This window comes from Coturnix japonica, chromosome 2 (assembly GCF_001577835.2).
Source record: "Coturnix japonica isolate 7356 chromosome 2, Coturnix japonica 2.1, whole genome shotgun sequence".
NCBI lineage: Eukaryota > Metazoa > Chordata > Aves > Galliformes > Phasianidae > Coturnix > Coturnix japonica.
In genome coordinates this window covers 120,417,864-120,442,367 of record NC_029517.1, presented here as the reverse complement: position 1 = coordinate 120,442,367, position 24,504 = coordinate 120,417,864, and the positions used below count along the sequence as shown (strand labels likewise).

Genomic DNA, 24,504 nt, shown 5'->3' with positions numbered 1-24,504 from the left:
GTAGGATTCTTCAGAGCACACAGCACCTTTTGGTAGTCAGCGTTCACATTTTCAATGACTAGTTGTTGAAATACAAGAGCCTGCTCATTATCAACCTGTTTTTTTCAGCAAGTTCTTAAGCCTTTTCAGAAATGTCATTTACAGTTCTTGGGACTGTTGCTTAATACTAAAAAAAGACTGTCTTTGCTTTCCAGCCTCTAGTACAGCGCAGAGAGCACGCATTGCCAAATGCTTAACTTGTTGTAATCCCTCTTCAGCAACTAGCACCTGTAGAGCTGTGGTGGAGAAATCTCCCTCCCCCATCAAGGCATTCACATCTACAGCCCAAAGCGGGTTTCTCTGCAGCTGCAACAAGTTTTCAGTTGCCTGAATCTGTGTCACCCCCCTCCATTTCGATTCCCACACAGTGTCTTGCAGGACACTATATGACAAAGACTCCCACCACGGCTCTTGTCCTGTGTCATCAATGTCCTTCTTTTCCCCCGCTCCCCCCACGAATAAACCCCCACGTATCATGTGGATCAAGGAGAAACAGATTCGGCTCTCCCTTAAGGTCTATTGGACCAGAATCAGAAGTGTCATCAGGACCTTTGGGAGAGGAGGCGGCGAGGACCCTCCACGGTGGTGGTAATGAAGGAGCTGATGGCACAGCGGGTGAGCCCGACGAGAAGCCAGTGGCTCCTTCACCCTCAGATGAATCGGGGGCAGCCAGTGATGAGCCTGTATGACTTTTTAAGGCTTCAAACATTTTTTCTCAAGGTTTTTAGCAACCTGGACACCATCCCATCACCTCTAGTGGATGCGTCCCACAATTTTACAAAGACATTTTTTGGTTCAGATGTCATTTTGTTCCCCATGGAATGCAATCACTTACCTTTGTCCAGCAAAGGGCAATCGGCTGGAGACAGTAAGATTTCTCTCAGTCTTGTGTTTCTTTCAACAGGATAGGGCCTCTTCTAGCCTGTTTCTCTGTAAGGCTTCTTTCAGTACTCTTCTTCCAGAGTTTCTTTCAGCTCCCTGTTTTTGGAGCTTCTTTCATTCCCTTTTAGATAGGGCCTCTGCCCTGTGCTTCTCAGCCCGCTCCTGACCGCTCTACCTTTCACGTCCCTGTTTGTCTCCATTCGTGGTAAGAGGGCTCCAAGATCCCTTGTGCATGCTGCGAGACAGATGCAGGCTCCCTTTCTGGTGCAAAACAAAGGACCTTTAGCGTACCTGCTTACAGCCTTTTGTATCCATGCGACAACAACTGGTCGCTTGTAGGAGCCAGAGGCCTTGTGTGCGTTTATGTCTGGCTCAAGTAATTGCTAAGCTTTTTTACTCATTAGCAACATAAAGACATATCCCACAACTGTTCATTCAAGAAGTCAGCCAAATACTTTTCTAGAAATTAAAACTTACTGCTATTACAAATATGCTGCTTGGCTACTGGAAAATGACTTAATCACTTCATTCTTTTCTTCCGCGTTAAAAGCTTTAGATTACAGCACTGTACATTGACAGTTTTTTGTTGTTTCTCTTTTCTTTTTTTTTTTTTTTTCTTTACTTTACAGAATACTGTATTACTTGATGGCAGTTTACATCCGTTTGTTTGTTTGTTAAGGTTAAGATGTCATTACCAAAAATAAGTCATATATAATTGTCTCTTTCTGTATTTAAATACCACTCAAACACATGATGGGAGCCTTTGGGAAACATCTGCATATATAGAACTGAACTCGATGACAAACAACTCTGAATTATGCTGTTTGTAATAACAAGATACTTTTCTGATCCATCTCTCATTAAATGTGCACCAATGCTATATCCACATACTTATCAAAGAGACTAAATCATTCCAAAAAGTTCCCTAATAAATATTCTTCTGTTATTTTCTGTAAGATGAAAAAAAGAATTATAAATCTCCAGGTCTACCCTTTCTCTCGTTTATTAATTGTATTGGTGATGTTTCTTTTTTATTGAATTTAAAACACTTATTTGTAGTTTAAATAGCAAAAAGTCTGAACCTTACTAAAATAAATCATCTTTTTAAATATATTTATATATATGTGAAACCTATCACAACTGTAAAGAAACAATGTTAAATTTTCAGTGTTCTTTCTTTCTGAGCTGACACTGTCTAATCTCTAGTTTTCTAGAACTTAGTTGCCTAAGTATGTACTTACTTTGTTCTCATGATTGGTTTATTTTTTTATGTCTGTTTGACTGTATACCTCGTTTTCTCTCCTGAGAAAAGCTAGGTTAAATCCCTTTTGATTCTCCACTGCACTTGCAGTTATTTTCCTTTTCAAGTACAATTGTTTCAGTGTGCTATCAGGTATAATATAATTTGTTGATTTTGTCCATTTCAGAGGATGACAATCTTTTAGATTCTCATTAACTCATTTCTGTTTTATTGTGCTCTTAAACAGACACAGCTTCAATTACAAATCTTGATTTTAAGAGCATAAGAATTACCAGACCAACTGCTCTGGTTGACCACAGTTTAATTTGCCTCTAAGAGCACCTGTAAGTGAAAAGCTAGAAGATTAACAGATAGTACAACTATTTATGGTACAGTTTCACCAAAAGTCTCCCAGCATCAAATTCTTAAGGACTATACTGAGAGCTAATTGGGAGCTGGGGTACTGACTGGGAGCAGGAGAGGTAGCTATGATCTGACTCAAACAGATGTATAAGCAAAGAAGTAGTGTTAGTTTTGGCTTCAGTTTCTAGACCATAGATACTCATGTCTTGTATAAATGCTAAATAATAATAATATAAAGAATCTCTGGGATTCATTGGGTTTGCAACTCTAGATAATATCCTATTTAACTGTGCAATTAAGAGAAGTACATAATACTCATTAGTATGTTTGAAATTTATAGTAATTAGTTCTTACTGTAAGGAGAAAATGCCAAGATTCTTTTGGTACTACTTAGTTGAAGTAATTGGAAAATGAGCTGGCCAGAGCACATAATTGTTGCAGTGCTGTTGTAATAGAAGATATGTTTCTGTGGTGTTGTTTAGATGCATAAGGATTCTTATTCAAACACTGATTTGTTTTATTTATTTGTTTGTTTGTTTGTTGTTGTTGTTGTTGTTATTATTATTTCTTTTTAATACAGACCTGTATTTCTCATATACTTAATTTGAGTATCTGAGAGCCCTTGCTGTATCAGAGTGTCATGAAATCAGAAAATGGTTTAGGTTGGAAGGGAATTTGGAAAAGGGAAATCATTTGGTTTAATGCCTCTAATCAAACAGAGACTCTTACCAAGGTCAGTTTTTTCAGGACCATATTCAGATGGCTTTTGATGGTCTCCAAGGATGAGAGACTCCACAGTCTGTGCCAGTAGTTCATGACACAGTGAATAAATGTTTCTTGATATTAAGACAGAAACTCTTGTGTACCAATTTATGCCTGTTTCTTCTTTTCCTGATTCTGGGCACTATTGAAAAGAATCACCTTGTCCGCTTTGTACTCTCCCTTTAGATATTTACATATATTTATAAGATCCGCCATGAGCCTTCTCCAGGTTGAACAGTCTCAATTCACTCAGCCTCTCTTTATAGGAGAGGTGCTTCTGTCCCTTACTCACAGACTCACAGGTAATGTGGAACATCCATCCTATAAGAACAGTCTGCAGAAGAGAAGGCTCTGAGGTAACCTGATTACAGCCTTTTAGTATCTAAAGGGGAGCTACAGGAAAGAAAGGAGCATACTATTTAGGAGGTTCTGTGGTGATAGAACAAGGGGGAATTGATTCAAGCTCTAAGAGGGTAGATTTAGATATAAGGAAAACAGCAACAACAAAAAACTTCTTCTAGTGAGGGTAGTGAGACACTGGAACAGGTTAGTGATGTAGTTGATGCCCCATCCCTGGAGACTTTCAAGGTGAGGCTGGATACCTGAGGCAACCTGATGTAGTTGTGGTGTCCCTGTTCATTGCAGGGGAGTTGGACTTGATGGCCCTCAGAGATCCCTTACGACTTTAAGGATTCTATGATTCTGTGATATCACAGTGGTTGAAGTTCCCCATGAAGACCAGGGCCTATGAACATGAGGCTGTTCCTGTTTGTCTGTAGAGGGCCTCATCTGCTTCTTCTACCTGTAGCAGACCCCCAGTATAAACTCAATCGGCCTTGTCTTTTCTTTAATCTTAATCCATAAACTTTCAGCTAGCTGTGGTTCAGCAACACCAAGTGCACAAACATGAGAAAAAACTTCTTGACTTAGAAAGTAATGGAACATGAACAGGCTACCCAGCCAGGTTGTGAAGTTTCCTTCTCAAAAAATACTCAAAATATGCCTGGATGCTTTCCTGTGCTACCTACTCTAGAGAACGTACTTTAGCAAGAGGGTTGGACTAGATGACCTCCAGTGGTTCCTTCATTTGCTTTCTTCCTACTTTTCTAGTATGCTTTCTCCTAGCTTTTCGTTTTAAAAAATCATTTTGTTTTCTTCTTTTCATTCATTATAGTAACTGTTGCCTAAATTCTCCTTTCTCTTTTTAATTCATATTTTTTTTTCATCTAGATTTTTTTATACTCTTTATTTTAGCCCTCAGTTAATATTTGCTACTATCCCATTAGCCAGGGAACTATGTTTTTATTTCCATCTACATTTCTACTACACCCCTACTGCTTTTATGTCAGTTAGTTCTATGGTCCTCCTGTGGTGTTTTTCAGTCTTCTTTCCTGCAGATGTATGGAAGATGTTTCTATTTTTTTCCTGAGAGGCCTGGAAATGAGAAACTATTGCAGTAGAGTTGGACTTCTTAGAAGAAGGAACACTAACAATTTCAAGAGGATGCTCATCTTGCAGTTTTATCCTTCTACTTAGATGTGCCTTTTTGTTGAGGAGATAGTCATGAAGCAAATAATGATCACATTGTGGTACATAGAAACAGGCTTTCCAGGCATATTTTAGAGGAATCACACTATGGAATTTGATCCCTGGGCATTAATATCTGGATTATGTATAAATTTGTTAATAGGAAGAAAGTGTTTGACTATTATTTGACTATTATCTCATTAGAAATAATTATACCCTGTGCTGTCAACACAATTCAGTTAGTATAATTTTACCAAACATTTTTTATTTACTGTGCCCATGTAGTGTCAATGCTGATTTTGAGGTAGTTTTGCTGCCTCACTTGATACATCATCCAGTTAAAAATAAAGACGTTTTATCAATCAGCCTTTATAATATGAATCTGAAATGGAGGAAAGTAGGAAGTACTAACTCTGGGAATTGTGGCAACAATACTGTGAGAAACACAGCATGTTCTCACTCAATTGTCCTCTAAAAAATTAGCACATATGGTTCTTCTTGTAACAGTGTACACGGGGAATATTTACAGCAGCTGGGTCTAATTATTTTGAATGTTATTGCAGCTGTTACCTGCCCAACTCCACCGCAGATCTCTAATGGAAGGTTGGAAGGAACAAACATGGACTGGGGATTCAGCATTAGCTATGTTTGCTCTCCAGGTTATGAACTCTCTTTTCCTGCTGTTTTGACTTGTGTTGGGAATGGAACTTGGAGTGGTGAAGTACCTCAGTGCTTGCGTAAGTATTTTATCTATGGTCCTGTATTTCTTAATTCAAATAACTGTGTTGTTTGTTTGTTTGTTTTTCATATATTTTTTAAAACCTTGTCTAAAATTGTGATACTGTTTACATACTAGTGAAGAGGTAGGAATATCTGTAAATCTTTTGTGAGGTCACAGGAAAATGAAAGGAATATAGTCAATGAACATCAAATATCCCAATGAAAAAGCAACATGCTGTCTTGTGTTTAGATACAGCTATGTAAGGAATTGGGGAAAATTCATTATAAACTCTTTATTTGCTCATTACTCATGCTAGATTTTCTCTGATGTCACAGAGAGTTTTGTTTAAAACTACTGTTTACTAAATCCCAGAAGTATTCGCTGTCAATTTTCTGCTTTTCTCCATACATTAAATTAAGTTATGAGTTCTGTGTAGTAAATTTTATTAACTTGAAAGTTGTCATATTGATGAATTTTTATTTTGCTAGAAATGTAATTGTAATAGTAAATGAGACTTTTTCTTTAGGGTTGTATTGTTCAACTTATTGCTTAAAAAACCTTTTTAAAGAAGTGATTGTTATTCTTCTTAGAGGTTTATTTGTTTGCATTCTGTAGTTGTTGGTAGAACAGCTATACCACAGGAAGTACAATCTTGAGCAAGGAGTCCATCTGGAAGTGCGTAATTTCTTTCTGGTGGCTCTAAAGCTTCATTTGAACTTGCTAAGTAGCTTTCTAAATGTTGGGGGGAAACAAGCATTTTTTTATTATTTTACCAGGGTCTGATGTTTTTGTTTTGTTTGTTTGTTTTTGCATTCTTCATCTCTTCCTTTCAAGAATGTTCTCTATTTAAGCTGCATCCTAATGGCATGGAACCATAATGATCATCATCACATCTTTACTTTAGTGTTACTAAAACTACATATCAGAATTGGAGTGTTGTGAAAAACTGGAAGCATTTGCTATTTATGTTCACTAGAAGAAGGTTTTCCAGAATTTACAATATTAAGAACAGCAAAGACCGTGTAAAATGCTTTTCGTCATTTGCTGTTGATTGAAATATTATGTTCTTACATTCGTTTTTGGTATCACAAGCTATTTGTCATCTTTGATGATTAATAATTCAGTATGCTCTGAAAAAGGCATTTCACCTTTAAAATAGTTTAAAAGGTATAGTACAGCCCACGAATTAAGGATGGTTTCAGGCAGAGATTACATTAACTGAGTATTGCTGATGTGCAGAGGTTACCCATTGGTTTCCTGTGTAAATCAATGGGCAGCTAGTGCTTGTCAAAGAGCTTAAGCTACCTGCCATCTGGCAGAAATGAGAAGGAGCTGGTGAAAGTCATTTTCAATAAGCAATCTTTAAACTGCCCTTGACATTAGAAATTTAGTTCCCAGCTTGATTCCATAGAACCTGTAGCTGAAAATATGCAAGTTATTGTTAGATGGAATAATTTGAAATGGGATATATATATATTTGTTATTTATCATCTATAGCCTCCTAAATTTATCTGTGTAATCAGTTACATAGCCTCTTGAGTAAAGGACTGCTTTTTTATGGGCTTGAGAATAGATGGCAAAATATATATATATATATATATAGGTCTTTTCCTGAAAATACTTAACCACAGATTTCGCTTACTATTAGTCAATTAAACCTTTTTGAAGAAAGAGAGTAGCTTTATAGCCTCAGTGCCAGAACTACACAGGGCTATCTCTGTTAAAAGCTTACCATATCTCTATTAAAGTTTCCAGGAAACCATAGGACATTATTTCCACTGAAATCTGTGTTGTGAATGGGAACACTCACAGAACTTCTAGTTTGCTGTACTTTCAGTTTGTTCTGTAGTTCCCTATTTCAATATCAGGGGAAGACCATTGGGAATTAGCATAATGCCTAGTTTCCATTGCTTTTATATCAAAGGCAGATAGTAGATATTCGATGACTGTTTAAAGGTTACTGAGAGTGGGATGATGAAACTTTGGTTTTGTTTTTTAATTAAAAAAAATAATAAACTTAACAAAGCATTAAATTTTATAATGTAAGAATTTTTTTTAATTTTTTTTTTTTTAAATTTTTATTTATTTTCCTGAAGAGTGGATGCTACTTTGTTAATACAAAATCAAACAAATAAACAAATTACCTGATATGGAGACAATTTCAGACCTCTTTGTTAAAAAAAAATATGTTGCATATATCTTTGAATTAAGACTTCCATATGATTTTAATAATTATAACAAAAATTGCAACTGTGTTTTTTCAATCATTCAGTGAGATAATTTCTGTAGCACTAGTCCCTATTCACTAGATCTTTTTTCAGAATTGAGCCCATAATTCTTTCAACAGTTCCATTCCACTTGAGGCTATAAAATTTTATACAGCCTTAATATGTTGTAGATGATGCCCTTTTTCTTGATCAGCATGGGTGTGCATGAAGATCCTCTACAGCCAGTGTCAGCAATAGTAGGTAGAGGACATTATATTAAAAGATACATTTATTTACTATCATGTCTTTTCTCACAGCAAAGTTTTGTGGTGACCCTGGAGTACCTGCTCAAGGAAAAAGAGAAGGCAAGAGCTTCATCTACCAGTCAGAAGTCTCATTCATCTGCAATCTGCCTTTTATTTTGGTTGGCTCCAGCACCAGGATCTGCCAAGCAGATGGCACCTGGAGTGGTTCTTCACCTCGATGTATAGGTAAGGTGACCCATATTGTAAACATTTCCTGGATGCTTATTATTCCTTTTCCTGTAAGTCAATCCAGGTGTTTTCACCTATTTCACATCATATTCATGTTTTTCTATGCTGTCTGAGAATGAAGTCACTTTATTTCTGTTTCTCTCACTGGCTCATTACACATTTTTGAGCTTTTATTTCTTTCTTTTTAATATATATATTCATATGTTTCATTAAAATATTATACTTTGCTTTGTCTCTAATTTAAAATATATATATTTTTAAGAACCTACTCGCACAGCATGTGAAAATCCAGGAGTACCAAGGCATGGATCGCAAAACAACACATTTGGCTATCAGGTAAAGTATGCTATCTTATTAATTGGATATTAAATACGTTAGATCCTGCCTCAAAGTTAATAAACTTCTGATTAGAGGTCAAGAAACTGCTTATGTCCTAAAAAAGTTGGTTGCTCAAATATTACTGTTTCCTTATTTCTGCTTGATGAATTTTTGTGACTTTGTGTCCCAAGTGCTCTATAATGGAAATATGGTGATCAAATTTTGCTTCAACTTTCACCTTGAAGGCATTCAGTATTTCCAAAACAATATATATGAGCTTTGTGTCCTTTCACTGGGCTCCCTACATCTCTTGTACTGGGGATTCTAGCAATGAAGGCAGCACACAGGTGCATCTCACTAGGGCTGAGCAGAGGGAATGGATCACCTCCCTAGACCTACTTGCACTGATCTACCTGATGCAGCCCAGAAGGCTGTTGATCTACTTTGCTGCAAGCCTGTTTTGTAAGCAAATGTTTGGATATGTTCCTGGTGGAATTACATGCAGTGTGTTTCCTGTGCTACAATGCAATATATGCAGAGTAAATCTTTTGTAGTATGTTTTCCCTATGGAGTGCAATATAGACACCGTGATTCTAGTTGTGTGATGTGAGTTGTTTTTGTACTCAGTGATGGAAAACCCTTTTCATAATGTAGCAAGAGATCTTTAATTATAATGCTTAATGAATTACAATACTAAAATGTGAAATTGAAAAAGCTTCTGAATTTCTGATTTCTAAATCACATAAAGCAAATGTTAGTGAGTTGTTTTCATGGGTGAATGGTGTACAAATGCAGAAATGTGACCTATTGTTTTCTAGAATTATGATAAGGCAGGTGCAAACGAACTAATGAAGAGTCAAAATTATTTTGCAGTCCTAGGACTAACTTCCTTTGGAAGTAATACTCTGAGGATTTCCGTGAAAGTAATGCCTTCTATCTATTTCCACAGAAAATACAATAGACAAAGAGCACAATAACTCTATTTGATAGAGCAAATTCTCAGCTACAAAACACTATCTTTCAACAGCCACCACCATTAGTTATGCATTTTCAGCAATCATGAGTAAGATCCTCCATGCCATGTACATAAAAATCTGTACCAGTGGTGGTGTTCCATTGCCTCTCACCACTGTTGAAATGCACCATCCATCACCTCACTGTGCTCACAGACAGTCTTGGTCTTTATAAACGTTCAGCAATCATCAATGAATGTCAGTGTGTGCCATTTTTATTTCCACAGGAAGGAATTCAACTACATACCTTTGCTTCATATGCACTTCTTTGTCAGATGCCATATTGTCAGTGCCCCTCTGCTGCCATCTGTTGCACAGCAACAAAATTAAATGGAATATTGGTGGGAATGTTCAGTCTGTACTGCCATAGTACCAACATCTGCCTCTAATGTCATTGGCCAACATAATAAAATAGGAGGCATTGCTTTTGCAGCAGTCCTCGTATATTATGCTAGACTGCAACTCTTTATTTAGCTGTGCAAGAAATGAATCATTGTAATGACCATTTTCTACAATTTTATTGTCCCAGCTTTTCTGGCATATTAATGAGTATTTTATCACTAAAGAAGCTAATGGGGCCTTTCTCATTTGAGATGTAGATGTGGCTGTGTGTGAAAACATCACTCACAGCTAGCACTGAATTGTCAAAATATCTGGCAAAATGTCAGCTGATAAATAATTTCTAAAAAAAAAAGTGTAGTTGCTAGCAGGATTTACAACCTTGATCCCACAGTTTTAAGGTTAGTGACTTGCAGATTAATGGGGCAAATCAGCAAATTTAGTTTGATGATAATTATTTTGTGAAATGTATAAGCTATAGTCTTCTCTAGTCATCAGTATACCCTCAAGCCCTGATGTAATGAATTTTGGTTTTATATGTGAACTACATGTCTGAGTGGGATTTCTGGCCACTCTAAATATGACTGCTTAGTTAATACAGAACAAAAGAGTAGCATTCTCACACATGAAGCAGAGTTCAACTCTTTATTCCGTTGAGTGAAAATATTCAGTTCTAGACAAGTTATTGTATCTAGTTCCTGGAAAGAAATATTACATTAGTATATATTCAATAATATTATGACTCATTTAAGCCACAAACATAATTTAATTTATAATATGCTATAATTAACTTCCTTTATGTATGGAATAATAATAATATAATGACTTCTGTTTCTTCTATCCACAGTAGAAATTTAAAGAATAATTATAAAATACGGAAGTTGAGATGGCTTTAATTTCCTTTTCTCTGACAGTTCTCTTTTTAGTTCTCTCTCATTTTTAATAATAGATCAAAAGACTCTCAGAATTAAGAAAAATGGTTTGCAGTTGGCAAATTTATAACAAGGAATTGTCACCATTAAATATATAGGACTCTAAACCAAAGTTGTTTTGTTTTTGAAAAACAAAGGGGTTGAAAAGAACATTCTTAAATGCTTCTCATTTAAACTAATAGCAATAAGGCCATTAAAGTGACTTTTAACTTTGTCTCAACAAAATGAAAAATAAGAATAACTTGATGGTAGAATTCAAGTCTTCTTATGTCAAGTCCTATGTTAGTGCTGTCTAACAACTGTCAAAACTTCCTCCTCTACAAAACTGTATCACTGGCTGTTACTTGTTTTTCAAAATACTAAGTCATGAATTTCCACAGTGCTGCTTTTTGTTACTTTTGTTTCTTCTTGGTCTTAATGATCTGTTATCTTACTATTGCTTGTGCTGAAAACTCAAGCATATGTGACACAATACTTGACTTGACTGAAAGTAGTATCAAAGCTTGACTTCCCAGACCCTACACTAATAAAAGCACAAATATTTCCACTTCACATTTGAAGGGTACTTCATGTGTTAAGCAAGACAGTGTTCTATTTAATGAAATGCTATTTGAAACATGATCTGAAGTTATGGAGCAACCTTGCACATACTCGCTTTTTGTGAACTTAATGCCTATAAAAACTTCAGTGATTATGGAATTGTCAGATAAATTTATAAGATAAGTGCTCAAATCCTGCAGGCTCGCTGTGGACACAAGCATAGTTGACATAATCACTGCAACGTTGAAATTTATGCCTTAACAGATGCCATGCAATTTCTGAAAAGGATTACAGTTATGCTGTGGTCTTTATTATGCAAATGTATTGTCCTGGTTTTATCAGTATTCCATATCATGACATCATGTGCTTGAAACCACAGCATATATGTACCTAAAGGGAATAATTATACAAAGCTCTTTGCTGTCATTGCTGATTCATATTGTAAACAAAATGAGTGATTAACTATAGCTTACAAACATACATTGCAGTGTCAGAGTAGAGTAAAAAGCTACTATGAGCTCTTAAACTCAATTTTTAATTACCAAAACTATCTAGTATTCTAGAAACTATGTCTCTTTCTGTAAAAGTGTAGTACTACAATGCTTTCCACTCTCAATCTTTCTATGGGCAATAAGAGAACATTCCTCTTGACAAAAGTCCAGAATTTATGATGTAACTGAATTCTAAATAGTCAAATTCAAAAATCAGTCATCCACATCTAATTCTTGCAGAAAATAAAAAAGAGGGAAGACCAAGCAGTGAATACTTCAGAAAACATAACAAAATTATTTATAATTCACTTTGAAGTATGTTAGACATATGTACTGATTTCTAGCACTTTTCCTGAATTTTTTACTTCCTTTTTTTTTTTTTTTTTTTTTTTTTTTTTTTTTTTTTTTTTTTTTTTTCTTTTTGATCTTTTTTGCCTTCTTCATTCTCATGGGCATATTTATATCAAGCACATTTTTACACCAAGAATTCTGCAACTCCAAAAATATTGAAATCTACTCTATAATGGTCCATTTCATCTATGTTAGATAATTGTTCTTTGTTACCCCTGAAAGCTGATTCTGCACAGGACATCATTTCTTTAAAGGACTGTGGTTGAATTGTTCACAGCTGTAGGCTCCCCTGTACCATCTGAGTCCCATCTCTTATCACACACAGACCTGCAGTTTTCTTCACAACAACCTATGCCACCATTTCTCAAGTGTATTATACCAATCTCAGGCCTGTATTTCTCTGTGTTGTCTTTCATTAGTGGCTAATATCTCATTCTGCATGATAGCTACTTATTACTACCGTGGATATAAAATTGTGATTGTACTGTACAAAGAAAAAGGAATGGATGCAAATTAGTTACAACTACATGATCAAATGAAAAATTGATGTTACTGCTAAATCAAAATAAACAAAAAAGGCTCCAAACAGGTCAAGACAAGCTCAGAGAAAGGAAGCTTGTCAAGTTTCTGCACAGTAATTATTACATTACTGATTACAGTAATACTGTGTTACTGGCCTACCAGACTACAGATATAGCAAAAATATAATGAGGTATGATTTTTTTCATTTAAAAATAGCATTAACAGTCACTGAAAAGAAAGAACAGTCATTCCTGTTGTGGTTTAACCCATCAGGTGGCTCAGCGCCAAACTGTTTACTGAGAATATAGAAAAAGATAATAGTCATATATATGAATGTATATAATGAGTGCAGAAGCAATTGCTCATCACCCCCTGATGTTGCCAAGCTAGCCCCCTTAGTAAGCAAAAGAAAGCAAGATGAATCCTCACTTCCTTCAAAAGTCCTTCCAAATGATGTCAAGGTATGGAATATCCCTTTGGCCAGTTGAAGTCAGCTGTCTTGGTTCTGTTCCCTCCCAGCTCCTTGGGACCTTTGATGAGAATGGCCTTGGTTCTACACAACACTGCTTAACAGCAACTATAAACATTGATGCATTATCAACATTGTTTTTCTCTTAGAACAAAAACACAACATCATGCTAGACACTCTGAAGAAAAAAATTCCATAACAGCTGAAACTAAAACAATCCTCTTGGCATCTTAGTCCTCTGACATGAATTGCTGGGGACAGAGAAGCTTCTTGGAATATCTGCATGTTCTTTGGTAAACTGAAGACCAAAAAAAGAGCTGAAACTGAATTAATTTATATTGATTAGAAATAAATTTTATTCTTGTATATAAAGTAAGAAACAATAAGGAAATCATTATTTGTTATATGTAATTATGACATTATTTTTCATTCATAATTCATATAGACTGCTATCCTATTAATAAGTGGCTGCAGTTTGATATGTATGGATTTACTTTTCTCATTCTGCTGTGTTAGGAAATATCAAATATATAATCTTTTGATACTTAAAAATACAAAAATTTACTGATGTTGGTTATTTGAATATCCAGTCCATAGAAAATGTTATAGAAAAAACAGCTGTGGAACAGGGAAAATCAAACAATATGCAAGGAAATTTTCCTTCCACCCAGGACTGACAAAAAACACTGTTACACACAGAGTACACAGAGTAGTTCCTTTCTAAAGTCAGAGAAGATAGTGGATAAAGACTCCACCTATTCTGTACATCATCTCAAGACTTGGGATTTTAGTACATATAACACTATATTATAGCGCCACCTGGTGCCTTTAGTATGACAGCTCTGTAAAACTGACCACACACACACACACACAAACAAACAAATAAAGTAGCTCTACTTTGGAAAACAATTACTTGTTACTTGTAGCTTTTTTTTTTTTTTTCCCTATTATTATGATTGTTTTATTATTATTATTTTATTAACGGGGAGATCCATTCCTTTATTTATTCATTAAGCTAATTTTGAAAAGCATGGCTGCAGTTCTAAAAAGACCTTAATCACTAGGTCAACTAATATAGTATTGATGCTTTTTTGGAGACCTATGTTTGACAGCGATAACACAGTTAAAATCCATTTGCATGGAATTTTGTTGTTGTCATCGTTGTTGCTATTGTTGCTGCTGCTTTATTTAAAACAGTAAGAGGAAATAAGGAAAATGGTTTAGTGAGTAGTTACTCTTTTGGATAGAAGAAGTACTGTTGTAACAGGTGGCCACAATACCCAGAATTTTATTTTTATTTTTGGAAAATTAGAGAATGCTAGCAAATGAACCTTACCATTTGGTAGCTAGAGCCATAGAATATCCTGGATTGGAAGAGACTCGCAGGGGATCATCAAGTCTAGCTCTTGGCTCTGTACACAATTAAATAATCATTAAAACATATATCTGAGAACATCATCCAATCTCTTCTGATTTAAAAAAAAAATAATAATAATAAAAATAAAAAAAAAAAAAAAGCAAGTATTGTAGAGACATTATATATTCTGGAGCATGATGATATAGCATTGTTGATCAGCCCTTGTACATTCTAATGAAATATTTCTCATTATAGCATCTGGATACATACACCATTCCACAAAGCACAGCCTATTAGAGTTCTGTGGCTTCCCTGCTGTACTGCAAGATTTTATAGCTGGCTCTTTTCTCTTTTATGTGGTAGAGGAAGTTCAGAGCTGGGAAGACACAGTAAGGAGAGATACCACAGGACTCAAGAATTTGATTCTGTTCCACAGATAATTCCACGCTGTGGGTCTTCTAATGAAAATGAAGCAATTGTTTATCTCATATCAAAATGCTATAGAAAGAATGTCTTTCTACAGAAAGAGTGTCATACTTTGTCAAGTGCTTATTATGTGAAGGAGTATTTTGTCTTTTTAACAATATATTGGATTTTTTACTTTTCAACAGGTGGGAAATATTGTTCAGTTCCAGTGTAAGAAAGGACATCTTCTCCATGGATCAACAACAAGAACTTGCCTTCCTGATCTTACATGGAGTGGAATTCAGCCAGAATGTATACGTAAGTAATTGATAGATGGAATAAGAATTTCTATTAATGCTAAAATTATTTGTTTATTCATTGGTTACTTAGTTACTGAAGTATTTTTATGAAGTTAACATATTTTCATATATAGCTAACTTTTATTTAATATAAATTTTCATTACTATTTTACAGTAGATAAAAATGAGAAATTAAATTTTTTGAGTAAGCAAATTTTTCTCCAATAGTCTGATGAGATTTGTAAAGCAAAGAAAAATAATCACAATATCAGTGTACTGGGTCATTTTAAATCTGATCCATTTCAAAGAGATAGCCCTTCAGTTGACCAGAGGGATGCCGAAAATAAGTTTCTGTCTAAGAGAGCTCATCTGTTTCAATGAGGAATTTGCAAGGAGTTAGGAAGAGGAAGTGATGAGAACAGTCTATGAAGGAAATCCCTACATCAGTCTATTTTGTACAGGACTGGATAGTTGCAATCAGATGTGGCAAAGAGTTTTCACTACCAGTTTACTAGCTGTAATTGGGGTATTAGTCAGGGTATTTTAAGAAGGGGGGGGGGGGGGAGACAGGGAAAAGGGTTTTGTAATTGTAATTTGTAGAATTTGAAATAAAGATAATCTTCTTAATTGCAGACAATTTCATTTCTTAGATCTTTCACATTTCAGCATCACAGTTAATCTTTCTAGCTCTTCAGCAAGCCATCTGTGTTTTTCTGGAAACAGTGTCACCTTAGAAGGTCTGATCTTAAGGAATACTGTCAGTGTTTGCTGACTGTATCCACAGAAGAAAGCAGCATTAGTGTTCCATTTGGTGCTAGTGTTCCCCCTAAATAAACAGCAAATCAGTGACTCTGCCATACTCTGGAGGTATGGAGGTATGCTGTTTTTGAGATAACACAAATCTCTCAGACACTCATTGTGAAGGATGTAAAAGAGTTTTCACAAGATTAGTATTAGTAATTAATTTTTGTCCCTGATATTTAAAATTTGCCTTAACTATGATAACTGCAGTGACCTACATAGTATTTTCCAAAGTGACCCATTTATTTCCTGTTATTTAATGCTATATGGGTATTGGATGTGGAAGTAGCCCCACCTGTGTGGGTGCCTCGGGGAAGGTGAACAAAACCGCGCCTCAAAACTTCTTCCACATGGAAAATCCATTCCTTCTGTGAGGAATGGAAGGCCCTATATTCCGGCCCAACCCTACCCGCAGGGAGGTGTGCTCCCTCCCCAGGGCACGGGTCAGGGACGTTGCTGGGATACTTCCCAGACTGATCTGCCCTTCTGACTACTATCCCCTACTGATAGTTCAGGCTGGCAGTGAAGAAGTTAGTAAAAAAAGCCTGAAGGCTATCAAAGATGATTTCAGGGGACTGGGGCGGGTAATCGAAGGAACAGGTGTGCGGGTGGTTATTGCATCTGTACCTTCAGTGGCAGGGAGGGAAACTGAGTTGGACCTCAAAACCCACCTCTTAAACAAATTGTTAGAGTTGGTGCAGACATAGGAGTCTTGCTTTTTTTGATCATGGGGCTCCTGGCATGACAGCTGCAGACAGAAGCAGCCTGTCTCAAAGGGGTAAGAGGGTTCTAGCTGAGGAATTGTCAGGACTTATTGACAGGTGTTTAAACTAGGTAGGATGGGGGAAGGGGACAAAACGAGGACTGCTGGGTCTGAGGCGGCTGTTCAAGACTTAAAGCAGAGCTCACTGGGTGCAGCCAATGGAGTTAAAAGGCGTGGAGAGGGGTGGGGAAATGCTGCCTCTCTCAAGTGCCTGTATACCAATGCACGAAGCATGGGGAATAAACAGGAAGAATTGGTGTCTGCGTGCGGTCGCATGGCCATGATCTCATTGCCATCATGGAGACATGGTGGGACAGCTCGCATGACTGGAATGTTGTCATGGAAGGCTGTGTGCTTTTTAGGAAAGATCGGCTGGCAAGGTGGGGTGGTGGAGTTGCTCTTTATGTGAGAGAGCAGCTAGTATGTATTGAACTCCACCTGGGGGAGAGTAATGTAGAAGTCGAGAGCTTGTGGGTGAGAATCAAGGGCCAGGCTGGCAAAGGGGACACTGTTGTGGGTGTGTACTACAGGCCTCCTGATCAGGAGGAGGTGGTTGATGAGGCCTTCCATAAGCAACTGGAAGTAGCGTCACGCTCCCAAGCACTGTTACTTATGGGGGATTTCAATTATCCAGATATTTGCTGGACGACCAACATGGCCAGGCATGCTTGGTCCAGCAAATTATTGCAGTGCATTGAAGATAACTTCCTGATGCAGGTGGTAGAGGAACCGACGTGGGGTGGGGCGTTGCTGGACCTGATTCTCACCAATAAGGAAGGACTTGTTAAGGAAGTAAAAGTTGGGGGCAGCTTGGGATGTAGTGACCATGAGATGGTGGAGTTTGAGATCCTGAGTGCAGGAAGCAAAGCAAAAACTAGGATTGCTACCCTGGACTTTAGGAGAGCCAACTTTGATCTCCTTTAGGACCTACTTGGGGCTATCCCGTGGGCCAGGGTGCTAGAAGGCAAGGGGACCTGTGAGAGCTGGTTAGCGTTTAAATGGCTCTTCTTCCAAGCTCAGGATCGGTGCATCCCTGTGACTAAGAAATCGGGAAAAGGTGCAAGGAGACCTGCGTGGATGAGTAAGGAGCTCATGTGCAAGCTCCACAGAAAGAAAAAAGTACATGATATGTGGAAAAAGGGTTTGACCACTTGGGAACAATACAAGAATGTAGTCAGGGACTGCAGAGATGCGACCAGGAAGGCCAAAGCCCACCTGGAGTTGAATCTAGCTAAGGAGATAAAGAATAATAAAAAAGGCTTTTTAAAATACGTTAACAGCAAAAGGAAGGCTAGGGGGAATGTGGGCCCCATACTAGGTGAGGGGGGTGCTCCGGTAACAGGGGATGCTGAGAAGGCGGAAATACTGAACACCTTCTTTGCTTCTGTCTTTAGTGAAAGGGCTCTTCCTCAGGAATCCTGGACCCTGGAGGTTGATGAGAGAGTCCAGGGAATGGGAGATTTCCCTTTAGTCAGGGAAGAGGTGGTCCGTGAGTGCCTAGGAAACATTAAGGTCCATAAATCTATGGGACCTGATGGGGTGCATCCATGGGTGCTGAGAGAGCTGGCGGAGGTCATTGCTGAGCCGCTCTCTGTAATCTTTCAGAGGTCTTGGAGAACTGGCAAGGTGCCTGAAGACTGGAGGATGGCCAATGTCACTCCAGTCTTCAAAAAGGGCAAGAAGGAAGACCCGGGTAACTAAAGGCCAGTCAGCCTCACCTCTGTCCCAGGGAAGGTGATGGAACAGCTTGTGCTGGATGCCATCTCCAGACAACTGGGTGATAAGGAGGTTATCAGGAGTACCCAGCATGGGTTCACCAAGGGGAGGTCATGCTCAACCAAACTGGTGGCCTTTTATGAAGATGTCACTAGCTGGGTGGACAGGGGGAGAGCGGTAGATGCAGTCTACCTTGATTTCAGTAAGGCTTTTGATACTGTCCCCCATGACATCCTTATAACAAAGCTGAGGAAGTATGTGGGATAGATGAGTGGACGGTGAAGAGGGTTGAGAATTGGCTGACTGGCAGAGTGCAGAGGGTTGTCGTTGGCGGTGCGGTGTCTGGCTGGAGGCCTGTAACTAGTGGCGTCCCCCAGGGGTCTGTACTGGGTCCGGTCTTGTTCAACATCTTCATCAACGACCTTGCTGAGGGGATAGTGACCACCCTGTCTCGCTCCAATTTGTAGGAGGGAGGCAAGGTTCTTTTGTGTATATACCCGGCGTGAGATTAAGAAGCAACGGTTCAAATGTTGGTCCAACCAGTTTATTAAAGTCCTAGCCGTTTTTAGGGAGACGGGGAAGGGAAGGTAGGCGATAGGGAAAGTAGGAAATATAAGCAAGGAGTCTTTGCAGAGAGCAAAAGAGATAGTCACCACCGTGGGTCCAGCGAGGTACACAGTAGGTCCGTAGATCTCAGGAACTTGTCTGATCACCGCAGGGGATGGGAGACAGCCAGAGAGCTTTGCAGCAAGCCGGTCCCGGGGTTCTTCCGACGAGGTTTTCCCCTCAGGGAATTCTCTGTCAAAGGTGTCATTGGGATTGTCTCCAAAGTCCCCAGTTTAGCGAGGGCCTTTTATCCCCCATTTCGGTGAGGTTGTTTTTCTCCTTCTTTGAAGTTTGCTTCAGCATTATTGGGAACGTATCTCGAGCAAACACTGAACTTCCAAACAAGCAGGTAAACACACTTTGTAGTAGGGTTTAAAACCAGCTTTTGTGACATTCCTGGCCCACAGATAAGCCAGCAAGGAGGGGGGGGGGCTCTGTTGCCAGACACAAGCATTATTGCCTTCTGCAGTGGTCAGCTCCTTCGAGCAGCACCCCTGAAGAAGACTGCTCGTCCTGCTTCTGCTTATCTTTGCAATCATAAGCAGAGGTACTGTGGCACAACAGCACCCACTATTCACTCTCCTAGATAGTTAGCAGTCGCCAGTCAGAGTCTTATCATCAGAAAGGCCTCACGAAGCAAGCTTTGAGACAATAAAAGAAAACCAGTTCTGTCTTTCACACACCCTCAGCAAGTTTGCTGATGACACGAAGTTGGGAGGACTGGCTGACATGCCTGAAGGCTTTGCTGCCATTCAGTGAGACCTGGACAGGCTGGAGAGCTGGACAGTAAGAATCCGGATGAGGTTTAACAAAAGCAAGTGTAGAATCTTGCACCTGCTTATAAATAATTACATGCACCAGTACAGGCTGGGGGAGGACCTGCTGGAGAGGAGCTCTGCAGAGAGGGACCCGGGCATCCTGGTGGACAACAGATTGACCATGAGCCAGCAGTGTGCCCTTGTAGCCAAAAAAGCCAATGGCATACTGGGGTGTATTAAAAAGAGCGTGTCCAGCAGGTTGAAGGAGGTGATCCTCCCCCTCTACTCTGCCCTGGTGAGGCCTCATCTGGAATATTGTGTTTATAAATACCAGAGGTGTGGGAGCCATAGTGGTGAGGCTGGTCTCTTTTCAGTAGTGCGCGGGGATAGGACTAGGGGTAATGGGATGAAAGTACAGCATAGTAAGTTCCACATGAACGTGCGGAAGAACTTCTTTACAGTGAGGGTGATGAAGCACTGGAACAGGCTGCCCAGGGAGGTGGTGGAGTTCTCTGGAGATATTTAAGACCTGCCTGGACGCCTACCTGTGTGACATGGTGTAGGGAGCCTGCTTTGGCAGGGGGGTTGGACTCGATGATCTCTAGAGGTCCCTTCCAACCCCTACAATTCTGTGATTCTGTGATCTTAAATCACATAGCCAGGATTGCTTTTTAATATAGTAAGGTGTGTGTTTTTTGTGTTTAAGTATGCAGACAAACAATTTTCAAACAATTTTAAATGTGCATGGGTGCACATTGGGTCCCTTGATGGTGAAAGGGCCATTTTCAAGATTGTATTTATTTGTAGCCTCAGTGCAACCATTTATAGTCCCTGCAGGAACTTAATTAAGAGAAGATATATTTATGTGTTACTTTTATTGAAGCTTTTTCCCTCATTACTTACCTGTCAGAGTGAGCATAGATTATTTTTTCATTGTTTTGACTGAAGGTTTTTTTATCTTTTCTTTGCAGCTCACAGCTGTAAACAACCAGAAACACCATCTCATGCAAATGTTGCAGGAATGGATCTCCCCTCACTCGGCTATACACTGATTTACACTTGTCAGCCAGGCTTCTTCCTGGCAGGAGGATCAGAGCATCGAGCCTGCAGATCTGATGGCACGTGGACTGGGAAAGTTCCAGTTTGTGAAGGTAACCTCTTCTGTTTCCTGTTGCAGCTGTCACCTATTACATTTCAGCAGTATTCTTTACTTGCTGCCTAATAAGGTGAGGGAGGAACTAAGAGGGCAAATATCTAAAAGAATAGCTATAAGCCATTGTCAATCGTGTTTAATGGGAAAAATGTTTTCATCTCCTTATGTTTCATTTGCATGCTCAGAGTTGTGAATTGCAGATAAAATTATAAAATATTGGTGTCCAAGTTAACGCCTGTGTTTAAACTCCTGACTGAGTCAGGTGTAGGCTACATTCTGATAGGTTTAGTGGAATAAGAACCTGAATGTTTTTGCACATGCATATTAAGCCTAGACAAGGGTGAGTTTATTGTAGGAGACTGCATCAGCTGCAAAACAGCTAAGATTGTTGCAATATTAGAGAAGGGTGCTTACAGAAGTGTAAGTAGAGGTCTTAGTTATTACATGGAATGAAATAGGGTTTAAAAAGGATAAAAAGGGTTTATTGTTTACTATTCACAAAGAAAAGGTTTTCCCAAACTCTATTTTTTTTTTAATGATGTGTTTTTTTGTTTTTTGTTTGTTTTTGTTTTTTGTGCATATTTTGGCATGAAAATTCTCATTGTAAAATCATGACAAGAATGGTATTTTTTTTATGTGTAATAAGAAACCCACAAGTATAGCAACTGTTTGCAATTCCAGTTCCTGAATAATTGAATAATTAAATAACTGATTACTGATACATAATGTTTCATATGTGGTTATCCCAAGAGCTCCTAGAGAGACATATAGGCTGTATAACCAAATGCTGCCTCTTGGAAGGGGAATTCGCTTCACAGGAAGTGAATATTCTCTGTTACTAAAAAGCAGGTGTCCTGGCGTTATATGCCAGGCAAGTGATGGGGGAGAACAGAACAGAGCTTTGGGAAAGCGTTGAGAATCAAACTGCCAAGAAGCCCACGACTTCATTAGTGTTCAGGAAATGTTGTGGCAGGCCAAATGTGATTCACAGGTTGTATTTTGATCCAACAATTTTCTCTTGATGATACTGAAACAAATAATATTAACCGTCTATCTGATTTAAGAAATTTTTAGGAATTTAGAAGAATTTATTTATTTTCCTTTAATTTTCATTGCTAACTATTAGTGTTTCCACTTTTTCAGACCATTCTTTCTCAATGTCTTGGAGAAATTTTGTCAAAATGCAAAATTTTCAGGATCACTTACCTTGTTTCTTGCTCTTCAGCAGTGGTAAAAAATGCCAATAAGTGACAAATTGTAAAGTATTAACTCTAATGAGATAAAGTAAAATGTCTCCTAAATATTTTCCATCTTGCCTATTACATAGATGGATGAAGCATCTCTCCTACAGAAGTGGGAAGACAGTGTTCACATGTGATGGTGAACTTTACAAATATGACTTGGAAAAGGATGAAAAGGAATTAAAAACTTGGAGTTTAGATTAAAAAAAAAATATTTAGGAGAATTTAAGCAGGATTTGGATTTGTACTTTTAAATGCAAAATTGCAGTATTTAAAGTCCTACTTAATAAAATTAAGAAAATTTAACTCCATAGATAATATGTTTTAGTTTTGGTCTTGTATTTAATTATCTCAGATCTAAAGTTTACTAAAAATGATCTCACCTTGACAAGGCTGATGAACTCAAAGCTGTTATATTAAAGCCTTTTGAAAACCTGAGTTTGATGCAATCAAAAAACAAAACAAACAAACAAAAAAAAGTGGTTAATGTTGAACAGCCATATTCAGTGAAGTTCAGCAAGTTTCTTTTAAAAGAGAAAGGAAGTTAGACATTTATCAATCAGTCTTAACAACAACCATCAGGTCGTGAGAAATTCATGTTTAATTCAGCCCACCTGCCCTTGCTGCTTGCTAGCTTTAGTTTATATAAAAGAGCAGGACTTCTGTAATAAGCTAAAAGTTATTCTTAACACTCCAGATATTGTCAGTGATCCCTACTGAATTAGACAGAGAGGGTTGTGTTCCAAACTGAGATCCAAAATAATCCAAAATAACCACTGTAGCAAAGAATGGAGCCAAGTGTAGCAAGAGTATCCTGCACTAGAAGACAGTATTATGTGTCTTCTTTATTTCTATAAAATAAAACAGCTTCACTTGGAGGAAATGGCACTTCTCCACCTTCAGTGGTGGATGACTATCTGTTTTAGGCAGTAAAGAGCTGAAATTCAGGTCTAACTTCTAGTGCTCGGCATCATCTGAGCAGTTGTGGACCACTTACTTTCTTTCTTTCTGATGTTATTCTTTGAAGAAATAGTGATTATCTCCATTTTTAAGAGCTTAAGCATGTATTATAATATATATATATAATACTTGTTTTATATATATATTATATATATATAATACTTGTTTTAACAGTCCTGAACAAAAGGTATTTCTCTCAGCAGTGTTAAGTCCTGGAGAGGAACATGATATAAAATGCACTGGTTATAAATCCTCTCACTTTGGTGTTGCATTGCATCCAGTCAAAGCAGCATACACAGTGCTATCTTATGTGGATAACTGTGTATGTTTGTTTAAATATCTGTATGTATACATTTATAAATGTATGTACACACACATAGTATATGTATATTATATTTAATATTTAAACCATTCAGCTTGCCTTAGATTATTAGATACCCGGTCCAAGAATGAATTCTGATATATGGATTCTGAAGCAAAAGCACTACAAAGGATTTGGTAGCATCCACGTAACTTAAGAAAATATGCAAGAAGAATAAATCAGTGGGCATGTGCCCCTCTGATACTAAGTCTGAAGACTGAAATCTTATTTGTGTTTGGAATTTGAAACATCATATCATATTCTTTGTAATAAGTAAAATGTAGCATGGAAATGTTTTTTCCTAGTTTATGAGTAACTAATTTGTGTGTCATTCATTCTTTTAAAACAGCTGGTTCCAAAATATTGGTGAAGGATCCCAGACCAGCTTTGGGAACGCCAAGTCCCAAACTAAGTGGTAAATAGTTGTATTCTTGTATGCTTATAAGACACAAGATGCCAATGCACACACAAACACAAAGCTGTAAATTCAGTATGAGTGACTTCAAATAATGAAAGAGCTGATTTTAAATATTCATGATTTGTTATAGGGCTAAGTTTGATATCTTGCCTTTAGAAGCTGTAGTAAAGTTGTCCCAAGGAACTTTCAGTTTCATAGTTTAAATGGTATCTCATGTTAAGACTTCAAAGATTTCCATATATCTGTTATGCTACATAGGCAACATATTTCTTTTGAAGTATACAGTTGCATAACTTAAATTACTCATTAACCAAGCGGATAATGGCTAAATTACATCTATAAATCTAATGCATTTATTCTCCCTGTGGTCTATGATCTCTCTCTCTTTTTTTTTTTTTCCCCCTTCTTTTTTTAAGCATTTGAATACAAAACAAAGCTTCTCTCTCTCTCTCTATA

At 37.7% G+C, this 24,504-nt stretch overlaps 1 protein-coding gene across 6 annotated transcripts in view; it reads left to right on the top strand.

Annotated features, from left to right (window-relative positions):
- Window positions 1–24,504, top strand: part of CSMD3 (CUB and Sushi multiple domains 3) — a 467,721-nt gene that overhangs the window by 431,380 nt on the left and 11,837 nt on the right. For all 6 annotated transcript variants that reach the window (XM_032442883.1, XM_032442886.1, XM_015856173.2 and 3 more), the window contains 6 exons: window positions 5,377–5,550; window positions 8,059–8,232; window positions 8,498–8,571; window positions 15,179–15,290; window positions 20,887–21,066; window positions 23,980–24,045. In XM_032442883.1, coding sequence (XP_032298774.1) covers window positions 5,377–5,550; window positions 8,059–8,232; window positions 8,498–8,571; window positions 15,179–15,290; window positions 20,887–21,066; window positions 23,980–24,045 — 780 coding nt within the window. The remainder of the gene's footprint in view (window positions 1–5,376; window positions 5,551–8,058; window positions 8,233–8,497; window positions 8,572–15,178; window positions 15,291–20,886; window positions 21,067–23,979; window positions 24,046–24,504) is intronic.